Here is a 25608-nt window from a genome sequence, read left to right on the forward strand (position 1 = left end):
ATGTCTCAATTTTTGGAGAAAATATTCATCCTTTTTATAGGGTTCTTAGTCTTCTCATTTAATTTGATGAACACTATTATTTTAAATGTAACTTGTTTATAGTAATGAGCAATTAAGCTTTCTTCTAGGATCTAGATCTTATAATCGAAATATCTTTTACTATGTCTTAGTTATCTATTCTAGTTTTATTGAAATTATTTTTTATTATTCAATTAAATTTTTATATTGTTATAATCACATGCTATGATTGATCACCTTTTACACGTTCTTAATCAATTAGGTGTTAGCGATGATTAATTGACGGATCTATATGATAATTAAGACTATAAATTATTGCATGATCAAGCTTAATTTTAGTCTTCCAATCATTTGACATTTGTATATTTTTAGCTTTTCTTGAATTTAAACTCTTTGCATGACCAAACAACAAGTTAATTTAGGAAAATAAATATTAATCATGAATGACTAAATGGATTAATAATCTTAATAAACAAATTAGTAATTGAATTAAAAGAAATAATTTTGAATAGAACTAGAATAGGGGTAATAAAATTACAAATGAAGATGAAACAGTAATCCTATACTTATCTCCATTAATCTACAATTTGTGTTTTTATTATTTGACTTAGTATACTTAATTACTTTTAAGTGTGTTTTTAACGCAACAAAAAATTGTGTTTATATATACTTATATAAGCAGCTCCCTCCATACTCCTTTTCCTTTCATCATATAATGCATGCCAAAATCTTCAAGATGATAATCAGGCAAGCGGTTAATAAACTTTTTTAAATAACAAATTATTTTTAAATTCAATTTTCATCAATTATTGACTAAACTTTATTATTTACAGTTCATTTAAACACTATTACTAAGACTCTTTTCTACTAAAATCTGGAAAGTTGTGGAAAAAAAAACTTTTGCACCACATCAATGTATTACCAACCTTTAAAGACAAAAGTGGTCTTAGTTATTATAAATTCATCAATGTTATTATTTGTCCTCAATGCAAACATTGAATAATGATATAAAATGTACAAGAACAAGGCATCTTATCTATCCATCAAGGTATATATAAATTCTAAATTGCAAGTTGAGACCCACCCCAATTTTTAAGCAATAACAATAATTGACTCCCACTAGAATATATTCCATCATAATGGTGGGACCTAAAACCATTATATTCATTGTTTAAATGCCTAATTTTTGGTCATAATACAATGCAACATAAAATAAAAATAAAAATGACGGTGACTCTAGTATATAGATATGATTTCTTGTTGCCAGTTGTTGAAAATCCAAAAGTAATCAAAATATAGGTAAGAGAATTAATGGAAATGATTATAAAACCCGTGACATAGAAATAAAGCAAAGTTGTGTGTTGCATATTGATCTACATTTTAAATCGCACATTGTTCGTATCTTATATGCATATCCTCCTTACCCAATTTGCTTGGCTCTTCAAGACCCTTTCTCAAGGTAAAGTCCTCAAATTATATATATTTCATTAATTAGTTATTAACTTATAAATTGTGCTAGTAAATTTCCATTTTAAAAAATAATTAAATTGTAAATTTTTTTTAGGTACATAAGGTGTGAAATTGAGCATGGAAAGTGATCAAAACACAAGCAAGGAAATTAAAGTTGAGATTCCATTAAGGAATGAGGTGGTGTCAAGTACTATAGAGTTACAAGGGGGTACAAATGTAGGACAAGGGGGTGGACTTATGAGACAACCTAGTATGACCAAAACCAATTGTCTATGTTCACCAACAACACATCCTGGTTCATTTCGTTGTAGGCTTCATCGTACACCTAGTCTTCAAAGGACCAAAAGCATGGAGCCAGAATCAATTGCTGATAATCATGGTTCTATTGTTGATGCTGACAAGGATCGGATTCATTAATCTTATGTTTTATTTATTAAGAAGCTATAGTTAGTTCTGTTCTTGTATAATTGTCTTGAGCTTATGTTTGTCATCTCACGTGTAGTGTTTATGAATTTTTCATTTGTTTATGGTGATTATAGATTCTTGTGTGATTTGAAGTTAGCCTATGAAACGGAACGTTCCAAAACCAATGTATCTCTGTATTTTGAATATGAATCCTTTCATTAATTCTCCATTTTAATTTGTTTATTCAATCTTTATCTCATTATGTCGCTAATGAATTCTAATAACACGAATGTTTATATAACATAAATACAAAATCAATTTATATTAAATTCCGACTTGCATGCACTTTTTCTCTTTGTTCAAGATCCTAACTTGAGTTAGTTAATTAGGTCACTATGGTTCTTGTGAAGATATTTGTTTGTACCAACAAGTAGTCCTCGTTGAAGTTAACATATACAATGAAAGTCTTCAATTGTATTATACAACTAAAATTGGGGTAGTTATATCAAGGTTTTAGATTGCATCCACAACACAATTCTAATTACAATGGCGTTAGTCAAATTTTGTTCACAACTTTTCATATGCAATGGCGGCCTATATAAAAAAAAAAATGCAATAAGGAATTCAAGATCACAATTTAAAACTTGAACTCATGTTATAAAAGCTGCCAATGGTAGGAGGAGCACAAGATTGGACGATGATTTTCTAAAATTCTTCTTATGGGTTCTCCCCAAATTCAAACAATGTGATTTTCAATGATATTTTTCTTTGCAAAAAACAGATTCATCATTACCAAACTCAACTCTCCCTTGAGATTTTCCTTTTTGAATAGGAGCAACAAAAACATATGGAGGAGTTGAGAGAATTTACTTATCTAACACAACAGGGTGGGTCTTAAGTTTGACTTCTTCTGCCAACCATTCACCAACTATTAATTTAACAATAAGAAGAGGGGAACGATGCAAAATACTCCTATGAAGGCCCTCAAAATCATCACGAAGAGCCATCAGAAACCAAACTAGAAGTTGATCATCTCTCTTATCAATGTATGCTTTGACAACTTTCAACTCAGTTGATTCCATAAGAGCCAATTGAGCCCACATATTGTTCTGCTTAAGGGCTCTAATATCACTTTCCAATTAATACCATTTTGCAAAGTTAGACTGAATATACAAACGTTTCAAGTGATCACAAATCTCTTAAGCAATATCATATTTTGCTAGTTGCACACCTATAGACAACTCAACATAATTATTAATCCAAGTAATGATTTTTGAATTATTAACATTCCATGTTTTGAAATCTTTTGCATATTTAGCTTCATCCTTTTTATCTATAGGTTTAACAGAAGTTCCATCAATATAACTCCACATATGTTTTCCAATCAAATTTTTTTTCGTCACATAACTCCAATAAGAGTAATTTTGTCTATTGGACACTAACAGCTTGAAGAAAATCATCCTTAACACCAACCATAGCAAATAATGACAGAAAAATGTAACGAACGCAATCACTGAGACAAAATAAATTAGGTATAACATGTCAATAGTAGAGTCAACTAATAACCAAACAAAATCGTATCAGAAATAGAAAAGTAGAACCACACCGAAAATAGAAGAGTAGAATCGCGCTAGAAATAGAGAGGCATAATCATATCGAAAATAGAGGGAATATAGAAGAAACATTATTCTAATAATAACCTTGTAACCAACCACCAATGACTGAAGCCAACCTATATTTTGTTGGCTTGTACTAATAAACCGTATAAATTCATATTTTTCTAATATAACCTTTGTAACCAACCACCAACAAATGAAGGCAACCTATATTTTGTTGGCTTGTACCACTAAATTATATGAATTCAGCCTGCTAGCAATGTTTACCCTGAACTGTAGGGACCAATTTACAGTAGATCCTAAAATCAACCAAAACTCTAATACCATGTTAACAATGATAAATAAACATAAAATAGAATGGAGGAAGATGAAGAGAGGAAGAAGAAAAAGAACCCACTGGAGTTTCATAAATAAAATGAACAAAAGCTTAAGGTGATAAAGTTACAATAAATATATATACAAGAGAATAAAAAAGTCTAAAATACCCTTACTACTAATATATAATAATATTATCTAACATATCCCCTCAAACTCATGATGCATTAACATGTAGCATCGAGAGTTTGTCAATCAAAAAACGAAAACATTTAATGGAATGCATCTTTGTGAACAAATCAACAATCTGTAAGAAAGATGAGACAAATGGTAGAGTAATAATTCCATGTTGAAGATGATGACGAGTAAGATGACAATCAATCTCAATGTGCTTGGTGCGTTCATGAAAGACCAAGTTATGAGCAATTTGAATATCACTCTTGTTATGGGAGTGCATCATAATTGGTTTAGAAAGAGTGATACCTATATCAGACAAAAGTCAATGAAACCAAATTACTTCAGCAATAGTGGATGCCATAACACAATACTCAGCTTCTGTAGAAGAGCGATAGACAATGTTGTGTTTCTTACTCTTCCAAGAAATAAGAGAATCTCCAAGAAAGATACAAAGTCTTATGGTGGACTTACAATCTTGGTGTCACTAGTCGAATCAGCTTCAAAATAAGCTCGTAAATCCAATGAGGACGATGATGGAAAGATAAGGCTTTGAAATTGAGTTCCTAGAAGATAACGAAGAATACGAAGAACAACTGTCCAATATAATTTAGTGGGAGAAAGAACAAACTAACTAATAACATAAACAATATCAGGTCTGGTAATCGTAAGATACACCAAGCTGCCAACCAAAGTACGATACAAAGTGAGATTTGGTAAAGGAACATAATTTGAGAGAACATATTTCACATTCAACTCAAGAGGAGTATATGCTGCTCTAATATTAGTAATACGAGCATGTTCAAGAATGTTGGCAATGTACTTGAATTGAGAAAGAATGTAGTCTCTAAGAGAGTATGAAACTTCAATCCCCAAGAAATAGAGAAAAGTTTCCAAGTTCTTCTTCTCAAACTGTTTGGTTAACTGCAATATCAACTCATTGATTCCACTAACATTATCACATGTAATAATCCTATCATCTTCATACAAAGAAAATATAATGTGACCATAAGTGGTACACGTTATAAGCAATGCAGAATCATGTGCACTATAGCAGAAACCAAGAGAAGTGATCACAATAGAGAATTTCTCAAACCAAGCTCGAGGAACATGTTTAATACCACATAAAGCCTTTTTTTTAACTTACACACTTACCCTTGATTATGAGAAACTCCTTGTGGAGGAACCATAAAGACTTCTCCATGAAACTCACCACTTAAAAAGACATTTTTGACATCCATTTGAGAAATACGCATTGATGAATAAATGCAACCACAATAAGAGTACATATAGTGGTCATCTTGGCTACTGGAGCAAAAGTTTCTTCATAATCCATACCATATTGTTGAGAGATTTTCTCAGCAATAAGACGTGCCTTATAGAATTTCTCAGACTTATTTTTTATCGTGTATACCCAACAAGACTCAATAACACGCTTTCCAAGAAAAATATGTGCTAATCCCAAATATCTGTCTTGGTCAAAATAGATAGTTTTTTTTGCCATAGCCTACTACCAAAGAGGATCAAGAATAATTTCTTTATAGGAAGATGACTCAAACATCTGTGAATAGAGGTTAAGAAAGAATCAAGCGGAGCTGAGTAAGTAGAATAGTCAAAATCAAGTAACTGGGTAGACTTACAGTGATGAGAGAGGTAACGAGGAGGCAGAGACGGAGGATCAACAATTGCAGAAGGTGGTTGGACAACTGGAGGGACAAGAAGGATGTCACATGTGGAGTAGTGGTATTTATCCTGCAATTATCTACATTACAATCACTAGAAACATTATCATTAAGACCAAACAATTTAATATATGTTAGTTCAGAACTCCTGTTCCACTTCTACTACGCTGACTGTAGATCTAGGTCCACTACGAATCAACCCCCATTGTCACTATTAGGTTATTATTATTTTTGTTAAGCACTATTAGGTGAATCATTTAATAGATAATAGTATGTACATGGATGAATCAAGCATCAAAAGCCCAAGGCTAAGTTAAAATTTTAGGTCTCAAAATTTTGACTAAAAAAAAGACTAAAAAATATTCAATTTAGATATTGATTATTATATGACAGATGGATTATATATGTTTATTTAGTTCAATTAGTTAAGATAAAGATTCATATTTGTCCTGACACAAGTTCGAAATTGGATGCAATAAAGTTTATTTTTTTTTATTTTTATTTTTTATAAGCTTTGTGTTAGGTTTTATTTATTTAAAAAAATCTCATTATAAGTAACATAGGCCGGACCCTGCATATATCCAATTAATTATATAAACACTTTAATATGTTTCTTTGGTGTTTAGGTGTGTTCTTTGAATAATATTGTGATAAACGAGCCTCCACTCCATTTCTTTGCATAGTTTAATATCATAAATAATTAAAATAGAGCAATGAGCTATATAGAAAAATGAAGAAATCTACAAAATCTTTCCTTATCAGTTTTGTCTCCCAGGGTTGGGGTAAAAGAAATTGGTCTATAATATTTCTAATGTATTGGTCTAATTATTTTTCTAAATCTTATTAATAAGTATCTTAAAAACACTTCTTAATTTAGATCTTTAACAAATGTTTTTAAGACACTTATCAATATTTGTGTATCTTTATATAAATGTAAAAATAAAACTCGCCTTTTATTTTTATTAAAATATCCGTTGAGTTTCGGAAACGTATAAATCCAATTTAAATGATAAAATATTGCAAAAACATTTGTTATATATTTTAGACCATATATTCGAACTTGCAATAACCTTCTTTTCCGTCACTTAATAATTAATATAATTTTCGCTATTATATTATTTGAGAAAAAAATAGAGACGAACCTTGACACAATAATAATATTGTTATTTAGGATTCAAAGCCTAATTAAAAATAATTTATCTATTTAAAAGTAAGACATACATTTAAATTTATTAAATTCCATCTAAAAACTTAAATTTTATTAATCTAATAGGAGACGTTTGCACTCGACTACCCTTACTATTAAAATTTCTCATTTATATATCATTGTCTTTTTTTATTTCTTCTGATAGATCAAAGTTTTATTAAAATTATCTACTTCAACATTATAGTAAGAAAAACTCTACACACCCTTCAACAGAAATACACGATTTCCTCCTCTAACAAAATTGAATGTCTAACTAAAATACTTTGTCACACCCCTTCATTAAAATTCCTCCACTATTAAACCAAACTAACCCTATGAAATGAATTAGGTAAGAATTAATTCCAATTATGATTGGCCCAGCACACACAATATAACCTAGAGAAGTATATATCAAACAAAATAAAATAAAAAGGAATGTAAAAAGTAAATGCGAAATAAGTCGATACCAAATTTAGTTGATGCCAATCATATCGAGCAGTATTGAACAATGATGCATGAGAGGAAATTCATGCAAGCATGCTCTCAAAATAGTTAGTCATGGTCAAACAAACTATGATGATTAGTGATTATGATTGTAACAATGATAATGGTGACAACTACTTTCAGTCCGCCACTAAATGTGCTATTTTATATGCTTTTTGTTTTTATTTTATTTTATTATGGAATATGCTATAGTATGTTTTATGACGATTGGAATAATCTTCGATTATCATATATTTTTTCTATTATCAAAATTTTAGGAGTATAAAATATAATAATATGACATTTAGTTGGTTTAAATATTTTTATACAATTAAAAAATCTTTAAAATTATAATAACAAAGAAAATAAATAGAGAGAATTTTGACTCTTTATGACAGTTTTTTTTTTAATAATTTTTATTTTTTTATTTTTTTATTTCTGCTGAAATGCTTTATGACTTAGTTAAAACTCAAAAGGTATAGTTCTTTCACAACCTAGAGGGTCGGTTTCAGTTAGTGAGATTGTAATAACTAGCCATCACGGAACATAGTTCAACCCAATAATTATACAAAATCCAAAATCTTGAGTAATAATTTGAGTATAAAGAGATTGAAAATCATCACCATAAAATAAATATATTTCAATTAAAAAGTCAACTTTTTGTAAAAAAAAAAAAATAGTTAACTTAATACTTAAATAGTTAACAGACATATAACAAAATTAGTGGGATTTGGATCGTGGGTAGGGACAATCCTTGTGATTGTATGAAGTTTTGTGATTTCAAATTGTCTTATTGAGATCAGATGACTCAAATTTTAAGATTAGAATTTGTGTTAAAAAATAATATATCTTTTTTTTTAAATTTAAATCATCAGATCTTTGATCGAATGACTGGAATTGTACGATGCATTCAATCACACTTTACCTAATCTAAATCCAAGTTAGTGAGGATGCGAAGACTTTCATGACCTCATTAAATGACATTTTTACCCGTATAAAAATATTTTTTTTTGTATATATTATTTAGTGATTTGATGCCTCACAATTTCTCATTTTCCATACATAAGGATATATTAAAAAAAAGCATAAAAAAATTACGACAATAAATAAAACTAATTGGTTATGATGTTTTTTATTTTATTTTTCTTAAATAGCGAGTGTTGTAGCAAGAAGCAAACATATCTTACCAACGATAGATCTTATTCTTTCTTGTATACATGTTCTGTTTTTTGGTCGGGTTTGTAAATTTATAATGCACATAGTTTTGCTACCAATAATAATAACATGAGTTGTTCCATTCCACGCACAATGAGTCAAATAACAAATCTCTTGCTTATAAGAAACCAAAACAAGGCGCATGCTATAACCTTAATTATTTGCCACAACCACGACATTCCAAATCATATCCATAATTGAATTTCTATTCAATAATAAGGACGAGATTATGTTTGCGGTTTCAAACTGCGGTGACAATCATAAATGTGGTTATAATGTAAACTTTTATATTTCTTGACAATATTGTTCCAAATGCAATTGTGGTGTTTTTGTGAAAAACTCTACATCTGTTATATTAATGTTGGAGTTGCAGCCTATAATTTAAAATTATATTGTTGATATCATAGAAATTTATGATTAAATATGGATGATGTGATTGTAGTCTCATTCATAGAGATATATTATAAAAATTTCGATAATGTAATCACAATCTCAATTATATATGAACCGTTACTTAAATGTGTATTGTAATATATATTAGAAAAATTTATAATTAAATATAACTAATACAATTGTAATTGTTACTAATCAAATGATTAAAATATATGATTTATCAAGGAGATTTCCTCTAATGTAGAAAAAATCTCATTTCTTATTATTATAAATTACATGAACACTTTACATTTGGATATCATTGATTTTCCCTAGAAGTTAACAAGTACTCCCTTTGCAAAAACATAAAAATACAGTATTATATATATTGCCCTCTAAATTAACCATTTCCCAAACCAAAAAAAAAAAAAATCACTCAATTCTTTTCAGCTCTTCTTCTATTGGTAGACCAAAACTTACTAAACATTCTTTTAGGCTTATTAGGAAGAGAACCAAGACTTTTAAATCTAGAACTTCTTCCAATTCCATTGCTTGCAACATCATTATTATTTTCATCATCTAATTCCTCCTCTGCTAGTTTCATCTTAAGACTTGAATTCTTTGTTGATTTGAATCCAGAAACACTTGAATTATCATCATGTTGTATACTTGTAGTAGAACTTAATCGTGATGAGTCAATTCCATTAGCTTCGAGTAATGCTTTGATGTTGCTTGACATGCAAGTAACCTTTTCACCAGATGCTGCTGCTCTTGCTTGCTCAATGAAGAGAACTTGGACAACAAGTCTTAGTGGAAGTAGCTCGTTTTGTGCTGCATGCATGCATGATTCCATGGATAGTTTTTTGCAATCTAGAATTCTGCATAATTTTTTTCTTTCTGTTTTGTTGAATTCTGAATGAACCTGCAATAATTTTTAAATATAAAAATTTAGATTTTAGAGATTATAAAAAGCACTGACATAGATACCAACATCAAACACAATACTGACACCAAAAATCTTAGTGATACATATTATTGCTATATGTTTATTCTTGTCTTATATTTAAGACAGGAGGAAATATTAGTAATTAAATCTTTAAAACAAAGTTTCTTCTTAAAATATTTACCTTAAGATAAGTGTCAACAGCAATGTATAGATCATCATGGTCATGTCTTGCAAATTCAGGTACAATTTCAGCAACATCAATGAATTTAGACAAAGGCAAATTCACATCCTTAGCAATCTCTTGAAGATATTTATCAACAAGCTTTGCAACCTTTAACTTCAAACCATGCGAAGCAGAATACGACCTTCGACTCTCAATCAACTCAAAATCAACATTCTCAGCCGAACGCGACCTCCTTCTCTCAGAACCAAACCTTCTTGAAGGACTAGTTGGTGTACTTTGATCTTGTTGCAACATAAACTCTTCCAATATATTCATAACTAAATCCACTTCATAAATCATATCATTTTCACTACAAGTCATTGAAGGTATTAAAAGATCATTCACTGTTGCTTCCTCCAATTGAAGTCCTACCCTTTTTGCCAATTCCATCTTCAAAGATGAAGAAACATTCAAAATGTTTGATGCATTCAATAGTTTAAGAAGAAAGCTACATGAAACAGAACCTTTTTCAGATGGAATCAAACTCACTATTGTTTCCAAAACCAAACGGTTCTTCGAAGTTATTTCGCTTTCTTTATCAATATCAGAACCAGAATCAGAATCATTCCGAATTTTTGGAATATTTGTTAACCATCTATAAGCATAAACTTTCAAAGCATCACCAACTATATTTGATTGTATCTTTCCACAAGATTTAATAGCTATCATAATCCTCCAATAAAGATCTAATCTCATTTCTGATAAATCTTCACCCCACCATCTTTTACTTTCTGTTCCACTACAAGATACATCATCATTTCTATGATACAAAATCACTTTTGAAACAATAGCTTCAATGCATCTAGTTGTAATCGACAAATCCTCGGACCATAAAGACAATTCCTTTTTTGTGGTTTGTAATGTCACAATTGAATCTTTCCAACCTTTAAGGACACAAGAATTGAAGAAAACTTCTAACTTGTAAATCAAGTTACCTTTTTCTGCATCTTCTGTCATTTGTAAATATTCTGCAGCACATCTTACAGAAACAAAGTTGTATGGACTTATAGTTATTGTGATTCCATAGCAGAATTTTGCACAGAGTTCAAATGGTTCGATTCCACCCGGAAAATCGGGGAGTTGTACTATTTGATGATTTGGTGAATCAATTGAATCTGAACATAATCTTTGTAGGTGCAAAGATTTTGATAGCAGTGGAAACTGAAAAGCATCATCATGAACATTTTAGAACATAGGATAAAAAAGTATATTTATTTGGAAAAAAAATTAAATGGGGTTGTTTAATTAAATTAAATGTTGATTATCTAAACTTCAAAAGTTTACCTTGTGAAGAAGATATCTAGTTCCTTTAACTTGAATTATGAGGTCACTTGAAACTTCAGAAGAGATTGATCTGCATATACAAATAAAAGAACAGAAAAAAAATTCATGTTAATTACCATAAGCTGATATATAATATATAATAATCTACAAAGAGCAAAAAAGAAAAATCAAATTAATTACTTTGTGAAATTAAATACTTTATGGTTTACCTTACTGACTCTGTAGTGTAGAAGGTATCTGGACGAGATCCTACTTTCATAAACTTCATGGATATGTTAAATGTTGATTTCTTCTATGTTAAATAATGTAATACAATATGAACAATGATTATAAGTTATAAAGTGTTGAGCCAAATTAATAAAAATTGAAGAACTCTAAGAGATAAGATATAGAAGTCACAAGAGGAAAGGAAAAACAAGAAGTTTGTTGAGGGAACAAATAATATAAAATAGTTTAGATAAAGAGTAGAAGAAAGAAAGGTTTAATTAACAGAAACTTAGGATTATGAAACACTATAAAATTATTTCTTTTACGAAAAAATAGTATTAATCTATAATTGGAAATTTTAAACAGAAAGGATTCAAGTGAAATGACAATTACAACAGATTCAGGTTTATAGATTAGAGACATATGCTGTTAAAGCACTTAACACAAACAGTAGCACAACAACCACCACAAAAAATACGAAACAAAATAAAAAAAGAACTATATTAACAAAATAAACAATGTTAAGAAAAAAAAAACAAAAAATAAAAACAAAATAATTCTACAATTGGAAATATTGTTAGTAAAGTTAATAATTTATTTTACGACATTAGGTGATCTATTAATTGAATTGGTAAATTGGTAATTAAAATTCTAACCTCGGTCAAATTAATTTTTAAGTTTTATAAATTGATAAATATATCTCTAAAATTATAAAATATTAATATTATATTTCTAAAATTATATCTCTATTATATCTCTAAAATTATAAAAAATATATCTCTAAAACCATATATCTCTAAACCATAGTCTTTAGTGTAATTTAATTTGTAATGGTTAACGGATAATAAACATGTGTGTGATTTAATAAATGTCAAAGAATACCTATTATTGTTATAAAAGAATATATTTAAAAACTACATTTTTGTGTAGTCTCTATCCTCCATTCAATCTTTCCTTCTCTAATATAAAGACTTTTGTTGCTTCTTGTGAAGGTCCTCTTGACAAAACTACATAATGGTTCATCCATTTGACTTATTTATTGTAATTGCAAAACTTAGTTTTACTATAAACTATTTTCTACTAAGCCCAAAGCGAAGTCCTAAACTCTCAAATGTTTTTAATTTAGTTACCAGCAAGAAAACTCTTGATCCAGCATTGTTTCCTCTAAGGATTTCGACATCCAACATATTTCTAAAAACATCGTGACATAATAATTGTGTTGTTGCATAAACTATTATTAGGATTTATGTTTAGCATCGACATCAATGGCGCACCTCTTTTGACTTTTAAAACATGCACTGACAAACTAACTTGATCAACAAAATTTAAGAATTCCTTCTGATATAAAGTGTCCCCTTCAACCTCGTCAAATGTTAACAAATTTTGTATTTCTCTAGGAAATTGGTTGATAATTATATCATTCAATTTTTTTATATCATCTACAATGCATCTTATCCATGCAATTTTAATAGGAAAAAAATATGTTTGATAAGATTTTAAATGGAATTATCTCCTTCCCATAATATTGCTATTTGTGGAGGTATCCTCACTATATCATAATGTTTGGTAGGTTTAACATCATCACCAATTCAAATAAGAAACTGTGAAAATTCAAGATTATGCACTGATTGCATATTTTGGCGCCAACCTAGGACTTTGGTATTTGTCCATAAATGAGATTATATAATAGGCGCATATACCTTTAGTGTTCCGTTAAATGCTTCCAAACAATATTTGTTGGTCATTGGGGGATGTGGTTTTTAAAACTTATGTTGATTGTATGATACTTTTTGCATCAGGTGAAAGGGTTTGTGTATATCAATTTGGCTTCAAATGAAAGAAATCTCTCTTAACAGAAACCTAACAACGTTACCTAGTAGGATGTGTGACATATAGAGATACTTAAGAGAGGTTAGTGTTCATTGCAAAAATATACGAGGATCCAACATTGGTTTTTATTTATCAATACATATGTTTTTTTAAAAGTTAATCAAAATGCCTCAATTTAAAAAAAATATACTAAATTGTCCTGGGATACAACCAATTGAAGGAATAATTTTATTTTACCGGAATGCGACTATGTATTACATGTTATTTATTTATTTATTTTTATTTTAACATTTAAATAATTATCAATTTAATTTATAAAAAATAATTAAAATATTAAATAAAATTATATTAATAAAATTAAATAAAATACATTAAATAAAAAAAATACATCAAAATTAATGTGGTGGATTAAATGAGCCAAAATAAATAATCTCTCCCTAATATTTTTGTAGATAAAATAGCTAACATAGTTTTATTTTGTTAACAATTCCTTCTTAATTTTACTCCAATTTAATAAATAAAAATAATAAAAATAAAATAGTATAAATAATAATTGTGTTACTAGTAGATAACAAAATAACACAATTCTATTTTCTTAACAACTCCTTTCTATTTTTCTCCGATCTAATAAACAAAAAAATATAAATAATAATAATAAAAAAAACATTATATTTTTTTGTGACATGTTAAGAAAATATAATTGTGTTGTTTTTTATCTATAATAGATTAGGGACATTGTATTTGTTTTTGCACTTGCACTAAATTTGATGTATTTTTTTCTATTAACATATTTTATTTAATTTTATTATTATTATTTATTATATTTATAATCTTTTATTTTTATTATTTTTTTATTTATTAAATCAGAGTAAAATTAGGAAGGAGACAAAATAAAATTGTGTTGCTGCAAAATATTAGGAACACCTTATATTTTTTGACACATTTAATTAACCACATTAATTTTTGATGTTTTTTTTCAATTTAATGTATTTTATTTGATTTTATTAATATAATTTTGTTTTTTTTATATTTTAATTATTTTTTATTAATTAAATTAACAATTATTCAAATATTAAAATAAAAAAAGAAAAAAAACATGCATTACATTCCTGGGATGCGAGCTCTTACCGATAAAAAAATTATTTCTTCAATTGGTCGCATCCATGTAAACTCTTGATGTTGCAAGTTAAGCAATTTGATATATTTTTTTTATAAAGTGAGTCATTTTGGTTAATTTTAAAAAAAAATGATATATTGATTAAAAAAAAACCTCCAACATCCAAGTGCTAGAGACATCGAAAGAGGTAAGTACAATTTCTCCTTCATTTTAAGATAAGAGGACTATTTTCGTGCATGTGATTAAATGACCTTTTTATTTAAGATTTAAAAAATGATTTTTACAGTATTTTATATTTTTGTTATAATATTTTCTTAAAAAAAATTTAAAAACAAAGTTTCAAATGAAAAATTGGTTTATATAGTTTATTTTAAAATATAATTTTAAGTATTTCATCTGTTTGCTACAAGTTTTTTGAACAATGAAATTTTAAAAAATGATTAGAATGAAAAGCTATTGTGAGAAGCTGTCCATAAAAATCATTTTTGAAAGATATATTTTTTTAAAAAAATGTAATTTTTATAATGTTAAAATATTTAAGTTATTGAATGTCAAACGTTATATTTTTAAACTAGAATAGAAGACCAAAAAGGTTTTTTTTTTTTTACAATATTTTTAAAAAAGAAATACCAAATTACTCATTTTTTCTTAGTTATAAGTTGCATTTGTAAATTGCGACTTTATTAAGGATGTTCAAGTTTGCAAAGACGATTTCCTTAAGAATTTTTTTAAATTAATCACACACACACACACACACACACACATATATATATATATATATATATATATATATATTCAGCAGTATGTTTTAAAAAATATTGTCAAAATGATATCTCTATTATAAATGAAATGAATATTAGAGAAAAAATGCCAATAAAATAAGAACTTAGTTATACTCGAAAATATTGTCGAAATGTTGCCGACTACTCTAGTCAATCTACACATTTTTTTTATAAAATTTGTAATGTTTTTTATGAATAATTTATATTATGATGACATTTTGGTTAATTTAAAAAAAAATATTCTCTCAAATAAATCGTCTTTATAAACTCAGACTTCTTAAGGAATTTGCCATTTGTAGAGTATAATTATAATTAGAAAAATAGATATTATAGTATATAATTTTCAAAAGTCAGTAGTTTGGTAAATTTTTTTCAAAAATTGGTTACTGAAAAACAAAAGACCAAAAATATAATTAAATATTTAAAAAAGACCAAAATGAATTACAGAAAACACCCTACAATTTCATAAAATTTCATGTCATATCCCAAAGTCAAAAGGGTCAAGTTCATGGACAAAAAGTACCCATTAATGTCTTCGCGCTAAAAAAAGCGAACAAATTCAACCAATCTCCTCTCTTTCCCTTTCTTTCCTCTTCACAACCAAAAATTCGCTTTCCAAATCCTACCTCCCAAAAAACGACCTTCAAATTTCCGAACCTTAAACATCACCTCAAAACGCGCCTCCACGCGCCGCCATCATCCACTTCGCCGTCTTTTGAACTCAACATCATGGAACAACCGAAGCCGGAATCGGACATCAAATTTCATACCCCGAACGGAGAATCCGCCGCAGCGAAGGGATCCGGATTGGGATCTGGATCGGAATCGCAAGGCACCGCATCATCGTCGTCCGGTAGCATGAAGAAATCGGTACATTGGAGTCCGGAATTGGTTACGGAATCAACGTTCACATCTTCCCCTCAAGGACAGCGTTCAAATCCATACTTCTCGAATTCTCCTTCTTTCTCTCAATCTCCGTCTTCTTTCAACGTCATGGGTTAGTATTCCGCTGATTTCTTTTTTGTGTCGTCATTTTCATAATTTTATTAATTTCTTTCGGCATACAATTTTCTTTATCATTTATTAAAGTTGCGGTTAATAAATTTTTTATGTGATTTGAACTTTGTGTTATAAGGTTAAACTCTTACTACTGAATTGACAATCGATATGTGTGTGAATTTGATTTGCATGTTAATGGAATGGATATATGTTGTTGATGTTTTGTGTGTTATTGTATTGTTGGTTGTGATCAGAGACGGTGGTGACTGTTCGTAATGTGCTGGGAAGATGGGGTAGGAAGGTGGGAGAGGCAACTCGGAAGGCTGAGACTCTCGCTGGAAACACTTGGCAGCACTGTAAGTTTTTCGTTGTTCTGTTTCTTTTTCTCAAGTAGGTGCAAGTTGAATGGTGTTGGTGTTGGCATTTGAGTAACCAAATTAAGAAACTAATTATTAGAGTAAGGATTCAAGTATGAAAGAGATTTTAATATGTAGTTCGAGTATTTGTCAGAAATGTCCATTTGGTGTTGTGTGTTTATGATCTGTACCGTGGTTTATGTTAAGGGAATTAGCCCTTCTGCTAGACTTAGCTACCATTGGTTCCTTTTTCAGAAGAAAAATGACAAGTTTATGATAAAATAATTGCCAGTAATAATGTGGTTCATTCTGTATTGCTTGTATGGAGGGTTTATGATTTCTTAAGTTATTTTGACATGTGTTCAAATGTTCATGATCCTTTTAGCGACTTTCTATTTTGAGTTTTTGGGTTGGTTTGATATATTCATAGAATTGAGTGTGAGGAATTTTCTGATGGGTATACCAAACTATCCTTTGTTGTACATTGACCTTAGATGCTGTAGAACTTATTGAACATTTCCTTTATGGAACATTTCCAATGTACTTGACCAATCTTTTCTCTTATACTCTTTTGTTTTCACCCTCTCATTATCAACATTGAACCATCTTTTTTAAATAACTAAAACGTGCTTGTTATGTTATGTTGTATTTAAGTGAAAACAAGCCCCAGCATGGCTGAAGCTGCTATGGGAAGAATTGCCCAGGGAACGAAGGTCCTGGCAGAAGGTGGATATGAGAAGATATTCCTGAGTACATTTGAGACTGTTCCAGAAGAACAACTTCAGAATTCTTTTGCATGTTATCTATCCACATCAGCTGGTCCTGTAATGGGTGTTTTGTATATATCCACGGCAAAGATTGCATATTCTAGTGACAGTCCTATTTCCTACAAATCTGAGGACAAAACAGAATGGAGTTATTATAAGGTACATATTCAATACTCTAACGTAGCAAATGGCTATTGACTTTATATCATGAACTGCTAACAAGATTTTGGTGTAGTCTATCTGAGTGGCTTCTGAATATGTACTTGAGGTGTTATATGTTAAATCTAGTCAGGCAATAGCTCATGAAACTGTTAATGATGAGAAGTGTCATTATGTTTGCTCTTCTTGACTACTTATTGGTATGCATTCAATTACTACTTAAATAAAATACTGGGATGACTGAGAACTCATAACTGCTCTATAGAGGAGGAGATATATAACAGACAAGACTTCAGCTTTTTTATATTTTATCATCTAAATACATGATAGTTTATGGCCTGTACCTTTATCATTGCCCTCTTGTTTTCATAATCACTCTGGGTTTTTTGTTTTGGGTACAATTAGTGTGGTTTTTAATTCCCTTGATTTGTGCTTTACTCTCAAATAATATTGAGAAATCTCTATAAAATAATAACCCCAATTACCTTAATTTTTCTGTTATCCAGAACTTGCAGCAATGTATTTTTCACATCCACGTGTCTTTTGTTCATTATAATGCAAAGCTAGTTAAAAAAATGTCAGTTAGCATGACGGTATTCACCAACATAAAGGCAATCTGAGTTCTGAGGTTTAATGCAGAAATAGTCTATATTATCTGTTGGTTGTAAGCCTGTCTCAGTCTTTAAAATTTGAACATGGGTGTCAGCTATCTTAGTGCAAGAATAACTAGACTAAATGATTTGTGTGCATTTACATTGAGAATGGAGATATTAATTATTTAATTTAGTAGAACCTGGCCAAATAAATCCAAATATTAAAGATATTTTATCTCAGCTCAATTACAAAATAATTCTGACTCAAGCTCGAGTCATGTGCTGCCTACGATCTGCTGGAGCCTGTACATCATCTTTATTGATTTTGCAGATGTCCGCAATCCTCAACTGACAATCTAGTTCATCCGCTTCACGTGGTCAGTCATAAAATAATGGATCTAGGTTCAAGGTGAAATATATGCCACCTAATATAGCCGGTCATAGGAACCAACTGGTATTAAGGGAAATACTTCCGGAACAAAATTTTATTAGAGAACTCCTTTGTGTACAACTCTAGGCAGATTTGAGAGTGCCTAACCTCCTAACAAATTCTGAGTTACTCACGAACTGCTAACTAATTCTGCTTAATTTCTATTTATTGGCCCTTTACCTAACCACCTAACCCCTTTACTAACTAATAGACAAACACTAAAACAACTACTTAGGTATATCTATAAGAGGAGTACTACTCTTTAAAGAATATGTCTATGGTTTCTGATATTTGATGCAATGGGCAACCAAAAGTATCTGAAAATGACTGACTGACTTTAATAACTATCTATCACTCATATTTTTTCAGTTGTTATTAACCAATGCCAATCATTTTATTCTTGTTAAACTCTTTTGGTCACAGATTTTTCCCAAAGCATGTGGCCACCTCAAGAGTGAAACCTGGATTAAAAAGAACTTATTAGAGAATAGTTGCATTGTTTAGTAGGTCAGTCTCCAGTTCAGTTGCAGAAAGTTTTAGCTGTTATAATTTGATATACGTATACGGTGGCACGATAGTGTGCGATAGTGGTATGGCGGAGAAAACTCAGCGTCCACTTCGACGCTTTCTGGCGGCAAGCCACGTGCAGCAGGCGTAGTGTTCAATGCCAAATTGGTGTAAAATCGATGTGCATTTGCTGTTTCACATTCTCCTTCTAAGGTTCAAATATGAAATCTCTCAAATACCCGTTTTTCTTAATGTTCTGTTTTTTGAGGGTATACTGGTCTTTTTGAATGTGTTTAAGTCGCCTCCTATTTAACTATTCTTTTCCTTTGTGAATAAGATTCTTCTGCGACGGTTCTTCTGCTTCATCGCATGGGAAGCCGACATCATATTCTCCTGCGCGAGGCACACTGCTCTGTTCTTTTGGTTTTCTTTCCTTCTTCTGTGTGAGAAGCCCACCGCTCTGTTCTTGAGTATTTATAGTTTGTATACTATTTTTTAGCCTTTGCAATAGCGGCTATTCCACTATACGCTATACTTCTATATGGGTTTTGGGTTACCATGCTCCATGCCGCCATTGGAGATTATCAACATAGTTGTATATGTTAGTTGTCATAGTTGAGGGAATTAAAGTTAGTTAGAATTAATTAGTGGAAATTACAGAAAATAAGGCATGTTTCTTACATGAGGAGATATTGAAAGAGAGATTTGAGATGGTAGCTAGTCTTTTGAGTTAATTGAGGTTTTTGGGCATTGGGAGGTTACAACCCGAGTAGTTCTGCAATGTTGTTCTGTGATCAAGAGGAATTTACCCTATTTCTTTGTAATAAAGTTCCAGTTCGTATTGTAACTGTTAGCTTTTAATTGTTCATAATATGTTAAAGTGTTAAGGGTTCTATGTACCAGCAGCTTCTGTTGGATTTAGTTGGCTGTTTTAAGTCTTTTTCAACTGTACTGCTGATTTCTTAAATGTTTTTATTTTGAAAACCTGTCTTCTTAAATGTAAGAACATATCACCGGGTTCAATAGAATATGTAATACACAGTTCCTCAGTGATTTCTCTCCTGCATTTTACTATTCTTTACATAGTCACAATTTTCCACCTTTCCTTTATTTCATGGATCATGCTCAAATTCTCTAAGGCTCTCTTTGAGAGTTTGGAGGGCAGGGGAGGACGTTGGAAAAGGGGAGGGCTTTGGGAAGAGGGGAGGAGGAGGATAAGAAATAGAAATCTTCCACCTTATTTGAGAGTTGTTTTGTGCATAGATAATGCGAAAGGGATGCATATGATTAATGCATTTTAAATTGAGATTATTATAAAGAGATGAAACGGATTTGAAGAGTTTATCTAAGCCCTCCAAAACCTTTCAAAATTCTCCTCCGATGCTTGTTTTGAGTTTTGGCCCTTTTCCACATTTCTTGCTGAGTTTGGGATCATTTATTTACTAATCTGTCCCCACACACAGTTGAAGCTGGCTTAACTTTCTTGATCCAAGCTTCCTTGCCCTTCAAAATTTGGGGCCATGCTTTCCTGACAATATTTTACCCTACCAATCAATTCCCTAGTACATCTGGAACCATGTATTCCTTAGAACGGTTTAACTTAAGAATCGATGTCCCATTTCATTTGTAAACGTTGGTGTTCCCTGTGTTCATTTATTTCACAAGTCCCCTTACTATAACTTTCTAAAGGTTGTTATTACGCACTATCCTTGCGTCCTAATAATCATCACAAGCTAAAATTTTGTTCTGTTGAACGTACATTTCTGAGGGTGTCTTGTTTAATGAATTTCGGTTTCCCTATTCTTCAAAGGTTAGATTCACACCTCAACTAGTCTCTCTCCCTTGTTACTCCTCTCCTCAATCCCTATTTCTCTCCCTCTTCCATTTGAGTTACAAGAACTGTTGTTGGCTTTTGTAATTGTTATTTAGCTTTTAGATGTTCTGTATTCTCAAGAATTAGGGTAAAAATATATTTTATTGAATTGAAATATGTTGACTATACATCAGATATATATACAAGGTTACTACACAACCAAATCCCTATTAGTACTCCAGTACTCCTATATAACTAAATCCCTATTAGTTCCTATACAACTAAATCTTTATACTTGAAGGATATTTTTAATAATCAAACAAAAACATGTTTTGACACTACCCCTCAAGCTGGTGAATAGGTGTTTTCCATTCCCAGCTTGAATATAATTGTTTCAAAGTTGTTGTTGTTTAGCCCTTTAGTTAGAATATTTGCAAGGTTGCCTTGGGAGGAGACATATGGAATGCAAATTAGGCCACTATCGAGTTTTTCTTTGATAAAATGTCTGTCAACTTCAATATGTTTGGTTTTGTCATGCTGCATTGGATTGTGTGCTATGCTAATAGCAGATTTATTATCATAATAGAGTTTCATTGGTTCATCCCACTTTATTTATCTTTAGGTCCTCCAAAATGATCTTCAACCTTAGTAACTTGTATATCCCTTGTGCCATTGCCCTAAATTCTACTTCAGCATTGGATCTGGATACCACACTTTGTTTCTTACTCTTCTAAATCACAAGATTCCCACATAGAAAAATGCAATATCCTGTGGTTGACCTTTTATCTACAACTGACCTTGCACAATCATCAATATATGCTTTAAGACCCCCATTTCCATTTCGTCTGAACAAAATTCCTCTTCCTGGAGTTCCTTTCAAATATTGCACGATTCTGAGTGCAGATTGCAAATCTACCTGCTTTGGTTAGTACATGAATTGACTAACTAGGCTTACAACAAAGGGAACATCAGGTCTAGTTGACAAATATGAGTCTTCCAACTAATCTTTGGTACATTTTCTTGTCAACTGCAATGTCTTCTTCTGTATTTTCCAACTTTAAATTTGGATTGATGGTGTACTCCCTGGCTTGCATGCTTTCTTGCCCGTTTTTGTAGAAGATCTGTGATGTATTTTTGTTGGGATATGAAAATCCCTTTCTTAGAGTGAGTCACTTCAATTCCCAAGAAATACTTCAATTTTCCCAAGGTTTTAATCTCAAACTCCTGGCTAGGTGTTGTCCTAACAGTTGTTGCTCCTTTTCATCAACCGGTCACTATATTGTCGTCCACATATACTGTTACTCCCCTTGAGAGTGTTTGATAAAGAGAGTATGATCTTCTTGGCTTTGTTTGAAGCCTAGACCCACCACGACTTTAGCCAACCTCCCAAACCATGCTCGTGGCGATTGTTTAAGCCCATATAGAGCATTTTTTAGCTTACAAACGGTGTTTGGTAGCAATATGTTCACTGTATCCAGGGGGGTCAGTCCATATAAATCTCTTCTTCTAGATCTCCGAGGAAGGCATTTTTTACAACAAATTGGTGCTAGTTCCAACTGTAATTAGTTGCTAGAGATAATATCTCCCTGATGGTATTCATTTTTGCAACCGGAGCAAATGTTTTCAAGTAATCCACATCATACGTTTGAGTAAATCCTCTAGCTACCAACGTTGCCTTGGGGTCAGCCTTGTACTTGTATACCCATTTGCATCCTACAGGTTTCTTTCCATTTAGTAGAGGGACCAAATCCTAAGTACCATTCTTGTCCAGTGCTTCCATTTCGAAGTCCATGGCTTGTTTCCATTTCCTGTCAGACAATGCTTCATATAGAGAGGTAGGTATGTTGTATAGTGGTAGTGTTCAAGCTTGTGAGAAAGGCTTTATAGGTAGGTGAAAATTGTTCAAAGCATAGCTAGTTGGATAAAGAGTAGGGTGGCTTATTAGTACATGTTCTAGTATTCCTCCTAAGGGCAATTGGGATATGAAGGTCATCATAAATTGGTGGTGTGTTGGATTCTAATTCCTGTGCATAGGCGTATTCATAGATTGAATCAGTAGAGTTTGAAGCGTCAAGGGAAATTACCTCATGTAAGGTCGAATTGAAGTCATGGATGTGAATAGATTTAGGAATGACCTTTGTTCTTCATGTATATACTAGATTAGTCCTATATCTTACATTAGCCTCATCATTTCCATCTTCATCTTTTTCAAAATCAATTTCAGTCTCAATTTCTGGTTCAAGAGTAACTCAGGAAGTAGAAGAGACTCATATTCCTTACTTGTGTTCTCCCTTGAAGATGAGTTTGACCAAATAAACTTTCTTGTTCATGGAAGGTGATATTTCGGGAGACAAATTTTTTTTGGGATTATGGATAATAACATTTGTAGCCTTTTTGGGTAGAAGAGTACCTGATAAAGACAAGTTTTAAGACTCTAGGATCAACTTTCCTTTTACTATCACTATGGATATGGACAAACGACTCATCCAAATATTCTGGCAGTAAGATTACTACAGGTGTACACATTAGAGTAGAACGAGGACAGGGTCTTCATGGAAATTTTTAAGGTAAGGACACTAGAAGGTAATCGATTTATGAGATACGATGCAGCTAAAACCAACCCCCTCAAAAAATATTTGGAACTTTATTTTGAAATAACATCACTCGAGTTTGATCTAACAAGTGTCAATTTTTCCTCTCAACAATCCTATTTTGTTGGGGGTGTTTTAACACATGAGAACTCATGAATATTGTCCTCCTTTTGACAGAAAGAATTAAGTTCGTGATTGAAGTAATCTTTGACATTATCAGACCTAACTCTCTTAATACTCACTCCAAATTGGTTTTTTTATCATGGAGAAGAATTGTACAAACACAAAACTGACTTCATATTTTTGTTTTAGTAAGTAAACCCAAGTAACTCGAGTATAGTCATCAATAAAGGTTACAAACCAACGGGCTCCTGATATATTTGAAACATTAGAGGGATCCCATATCAGTATGAACTAAATGGAATGGAGAAGTACTCATTTGGTTACTAACTGGAAAAGGTACACATTTGTGTTTAGCAAGCTCACACACCTTACAGCGAAGACTTTCTACCTCTAATTTTTTGAAGAGGGAAGGAAACAACTGTTTTATGACTCTGGATGAAGGATGACCTAGGCGACAGGTGTACAAAATGACCTTGTCTCTGTTGGTCTTTATTGATTTAGAAAGGAAAAAAAGCTGCTATTTCTGAGTAAATTTGGAGGAAGATTTTGATTAACCAAGTAATAAAAACCATTCCATTCTCTAGCATTACCAATTGTCCTCTCTGAATTCTTGTCCCGAAGGACACAAGATTTGTTATAGAAAACAATACATGATAGGTCTTGTGTTAGTTTTTGTATGGAAATTAAGCTAGTGGACGATTTAGGAATATGAAGAACATTTCTTAGAGTTATGGATGAGTTTATTTGGACATCTCCTTGACCTGTTGCAGTTATATGGGTACCATCTGCTGTGGATATTTTCTTGTTGTTGGGACAAGGTGAATAAGTGGAGAAGTGTATAGGTAAGGGTGTCATGTGGTTAGTGGCTCCAGAATCCAGTATCCAATATTGGTTATAGGTTGTATCTGAAGCATTAAATCCAAAAGAAAATTAGTTACCAAGAGGAAGTGTACTTGTATATACCAGAGAACTAGTACATGTTGGTTTCTCCAACTTAATAAGAAATTATCTCATCTTATCTACTTCATCTTCATTGAATTGAGCCAATCCACTTTTGATTTCTTTAGCTGTCATATCCATATAATCAGCAGACAAACGATATTAGAGATGAAAGATTGATCTATCAAACAAAACAAACTTCAAACGTCCAAAAAATATCCACAAACTGCAAGTGTGATATAATGTTGCAACAGAAAATTCCGAGCAAAAACCGTGAGCTTCAAATGATCCACTAACAAAAGTGCTCCGATCAGAAAGTGAACCCCCAAAACGAAACGAGAAACAGCCGAACTACAATCTGGTTGAAAATGGCAGTGAATGGAACGGAGGTCTAGAACGCAGCGTGTGGACACCACGTGTCGGAGATGATGTCGCAAGTGGGCGTCACGCACCAAACTGGAAGGTGTCTGTGAATAGGCTGTTGACAGTGTGACGCTTTGGATTTCGGCCGATCTAATGGAGGCGAGTCTTGTGGTGTGGGCGGTATTCCTCAAGGATCTGCAAAGTGTAAAAAGATTCCTCCATTTTTAATTTTTACGCCTTAAACTAAATAAGATCTGCAGTGGCAGCTCTGCTTCTGCATTTCATGACTCCGGATTTCAATTTGCTCAAGATCTTCTCTTTCCGCAATTTCTTATCTGCAAAATAGTTACTTAGCCGCATCCATTTCTTTCGTGTTCCTACCATAGTAAATCATTTTATTCATATTTTTTCTGTAAGAATATTGCACAAAACATGTTGCATAATAACATCACACATATTCCACTTTTTTTCTTCTTTAAATTGTTTAATCTAGAATAATATTGCACTTGGTCCAAAAAAAAAGAATAATGTTACAGCAAGTGATATATTGGTTGATATGGTGTATTATGATGATTGTAGGTAGTCATTCCGTTACATGAGCTAAAAGCAGTAAATCCTTCATCCAATACAGCCAATCCTGCTG

General features: G+C 31.3%; 3 protein-coding genes across 3 annotated transcripts in view; 2 read left to right on the top strand and 1 right to left on the bottom strand.

Annotated features, from left to right (window-relative positions):
• Positions 1-1289: 1289 nt before the first annotated feature.
• On the top strand, positions 1290-2122 carry LOC101491177 (uncharacterized). The gene is made up of 2 exons (XM_004509618.3): positions 1290-1477; positions 1583-2122. Exon 2 carries the CDS (start codon positions 1606-1608, stop codon positions 1903-1905), a length of 300 nt encoding a protein of 99 aa, XP_004509675.1. The 5' UTR covers positions 1290-1477; positions 1583-1605; the 3' UTR covers positions 1906-2122.
• Positions 2123-9085: 6963 nt separating this feature from the next.
• Positions 9086-11963, bottom strand: LOC101491493 (BTB/POZ domain-containing protein At1g67900). The gene is made up of 4 exons (XM_004509619.4): positions 11599-11963; positions 11390-11459; positions 10064-11266; positions 9086-9858 (listed from the first exon to the last, which is right to left on the bottom strand). The coding sequence occupies exons 1-4, from the start codon at positions 11655-11657 to the stop codon at positions 9373-9375; spliced, it is 1818 nt and encodes a 605-aa protein (XP_004509676.1). The 5' UTR covers positions 11658-11963; the 3' UTR covers positions 9086-9372.
• Positions 11964-15836: 3873 nt separating this feature from the next.
• LOC101491806 (GLABRA2 expression modulator-like) overlaps positions 15837-25608 on the top strand; it is a 10929-nt gene continuing 1157 nt past the window's right edge. Inside the window, exons 1-4 of the mRNA XM_073364030.1 lie at positions 15837-16322; positions 16579-16680; positions 17335-17606; positions 25545-25606. Of these exons, the coding sequence (XP_073220131.1) occupies positions 16055-16322; positions 16579-16680; positions 17335-17606; positions 25545-25606 (704 nt within the window). The 5' untranslated portion in view covers positions 15837-16054. The remainder of the gene's footprint in view (positions 16323-16578; positions 16681-17334; positions 17607-25544; positions 25607-25608) is intronic.

Source organism: Cicer arietinum, chromosome 7 (assembly GCF_000331145.2).
Source record: "Cicer arietinum cultivar CDC Frontier isolate Library 1 chromosome 7, Cicar.CDCFrontier_v2.0, whole genome shotgun sequence".
NCBI lineage: Eukaryota > Viridiplantae > Streptophyta > Magnoliopsida > Fabales > Fabaceae > Cicer > Cicer arietinum.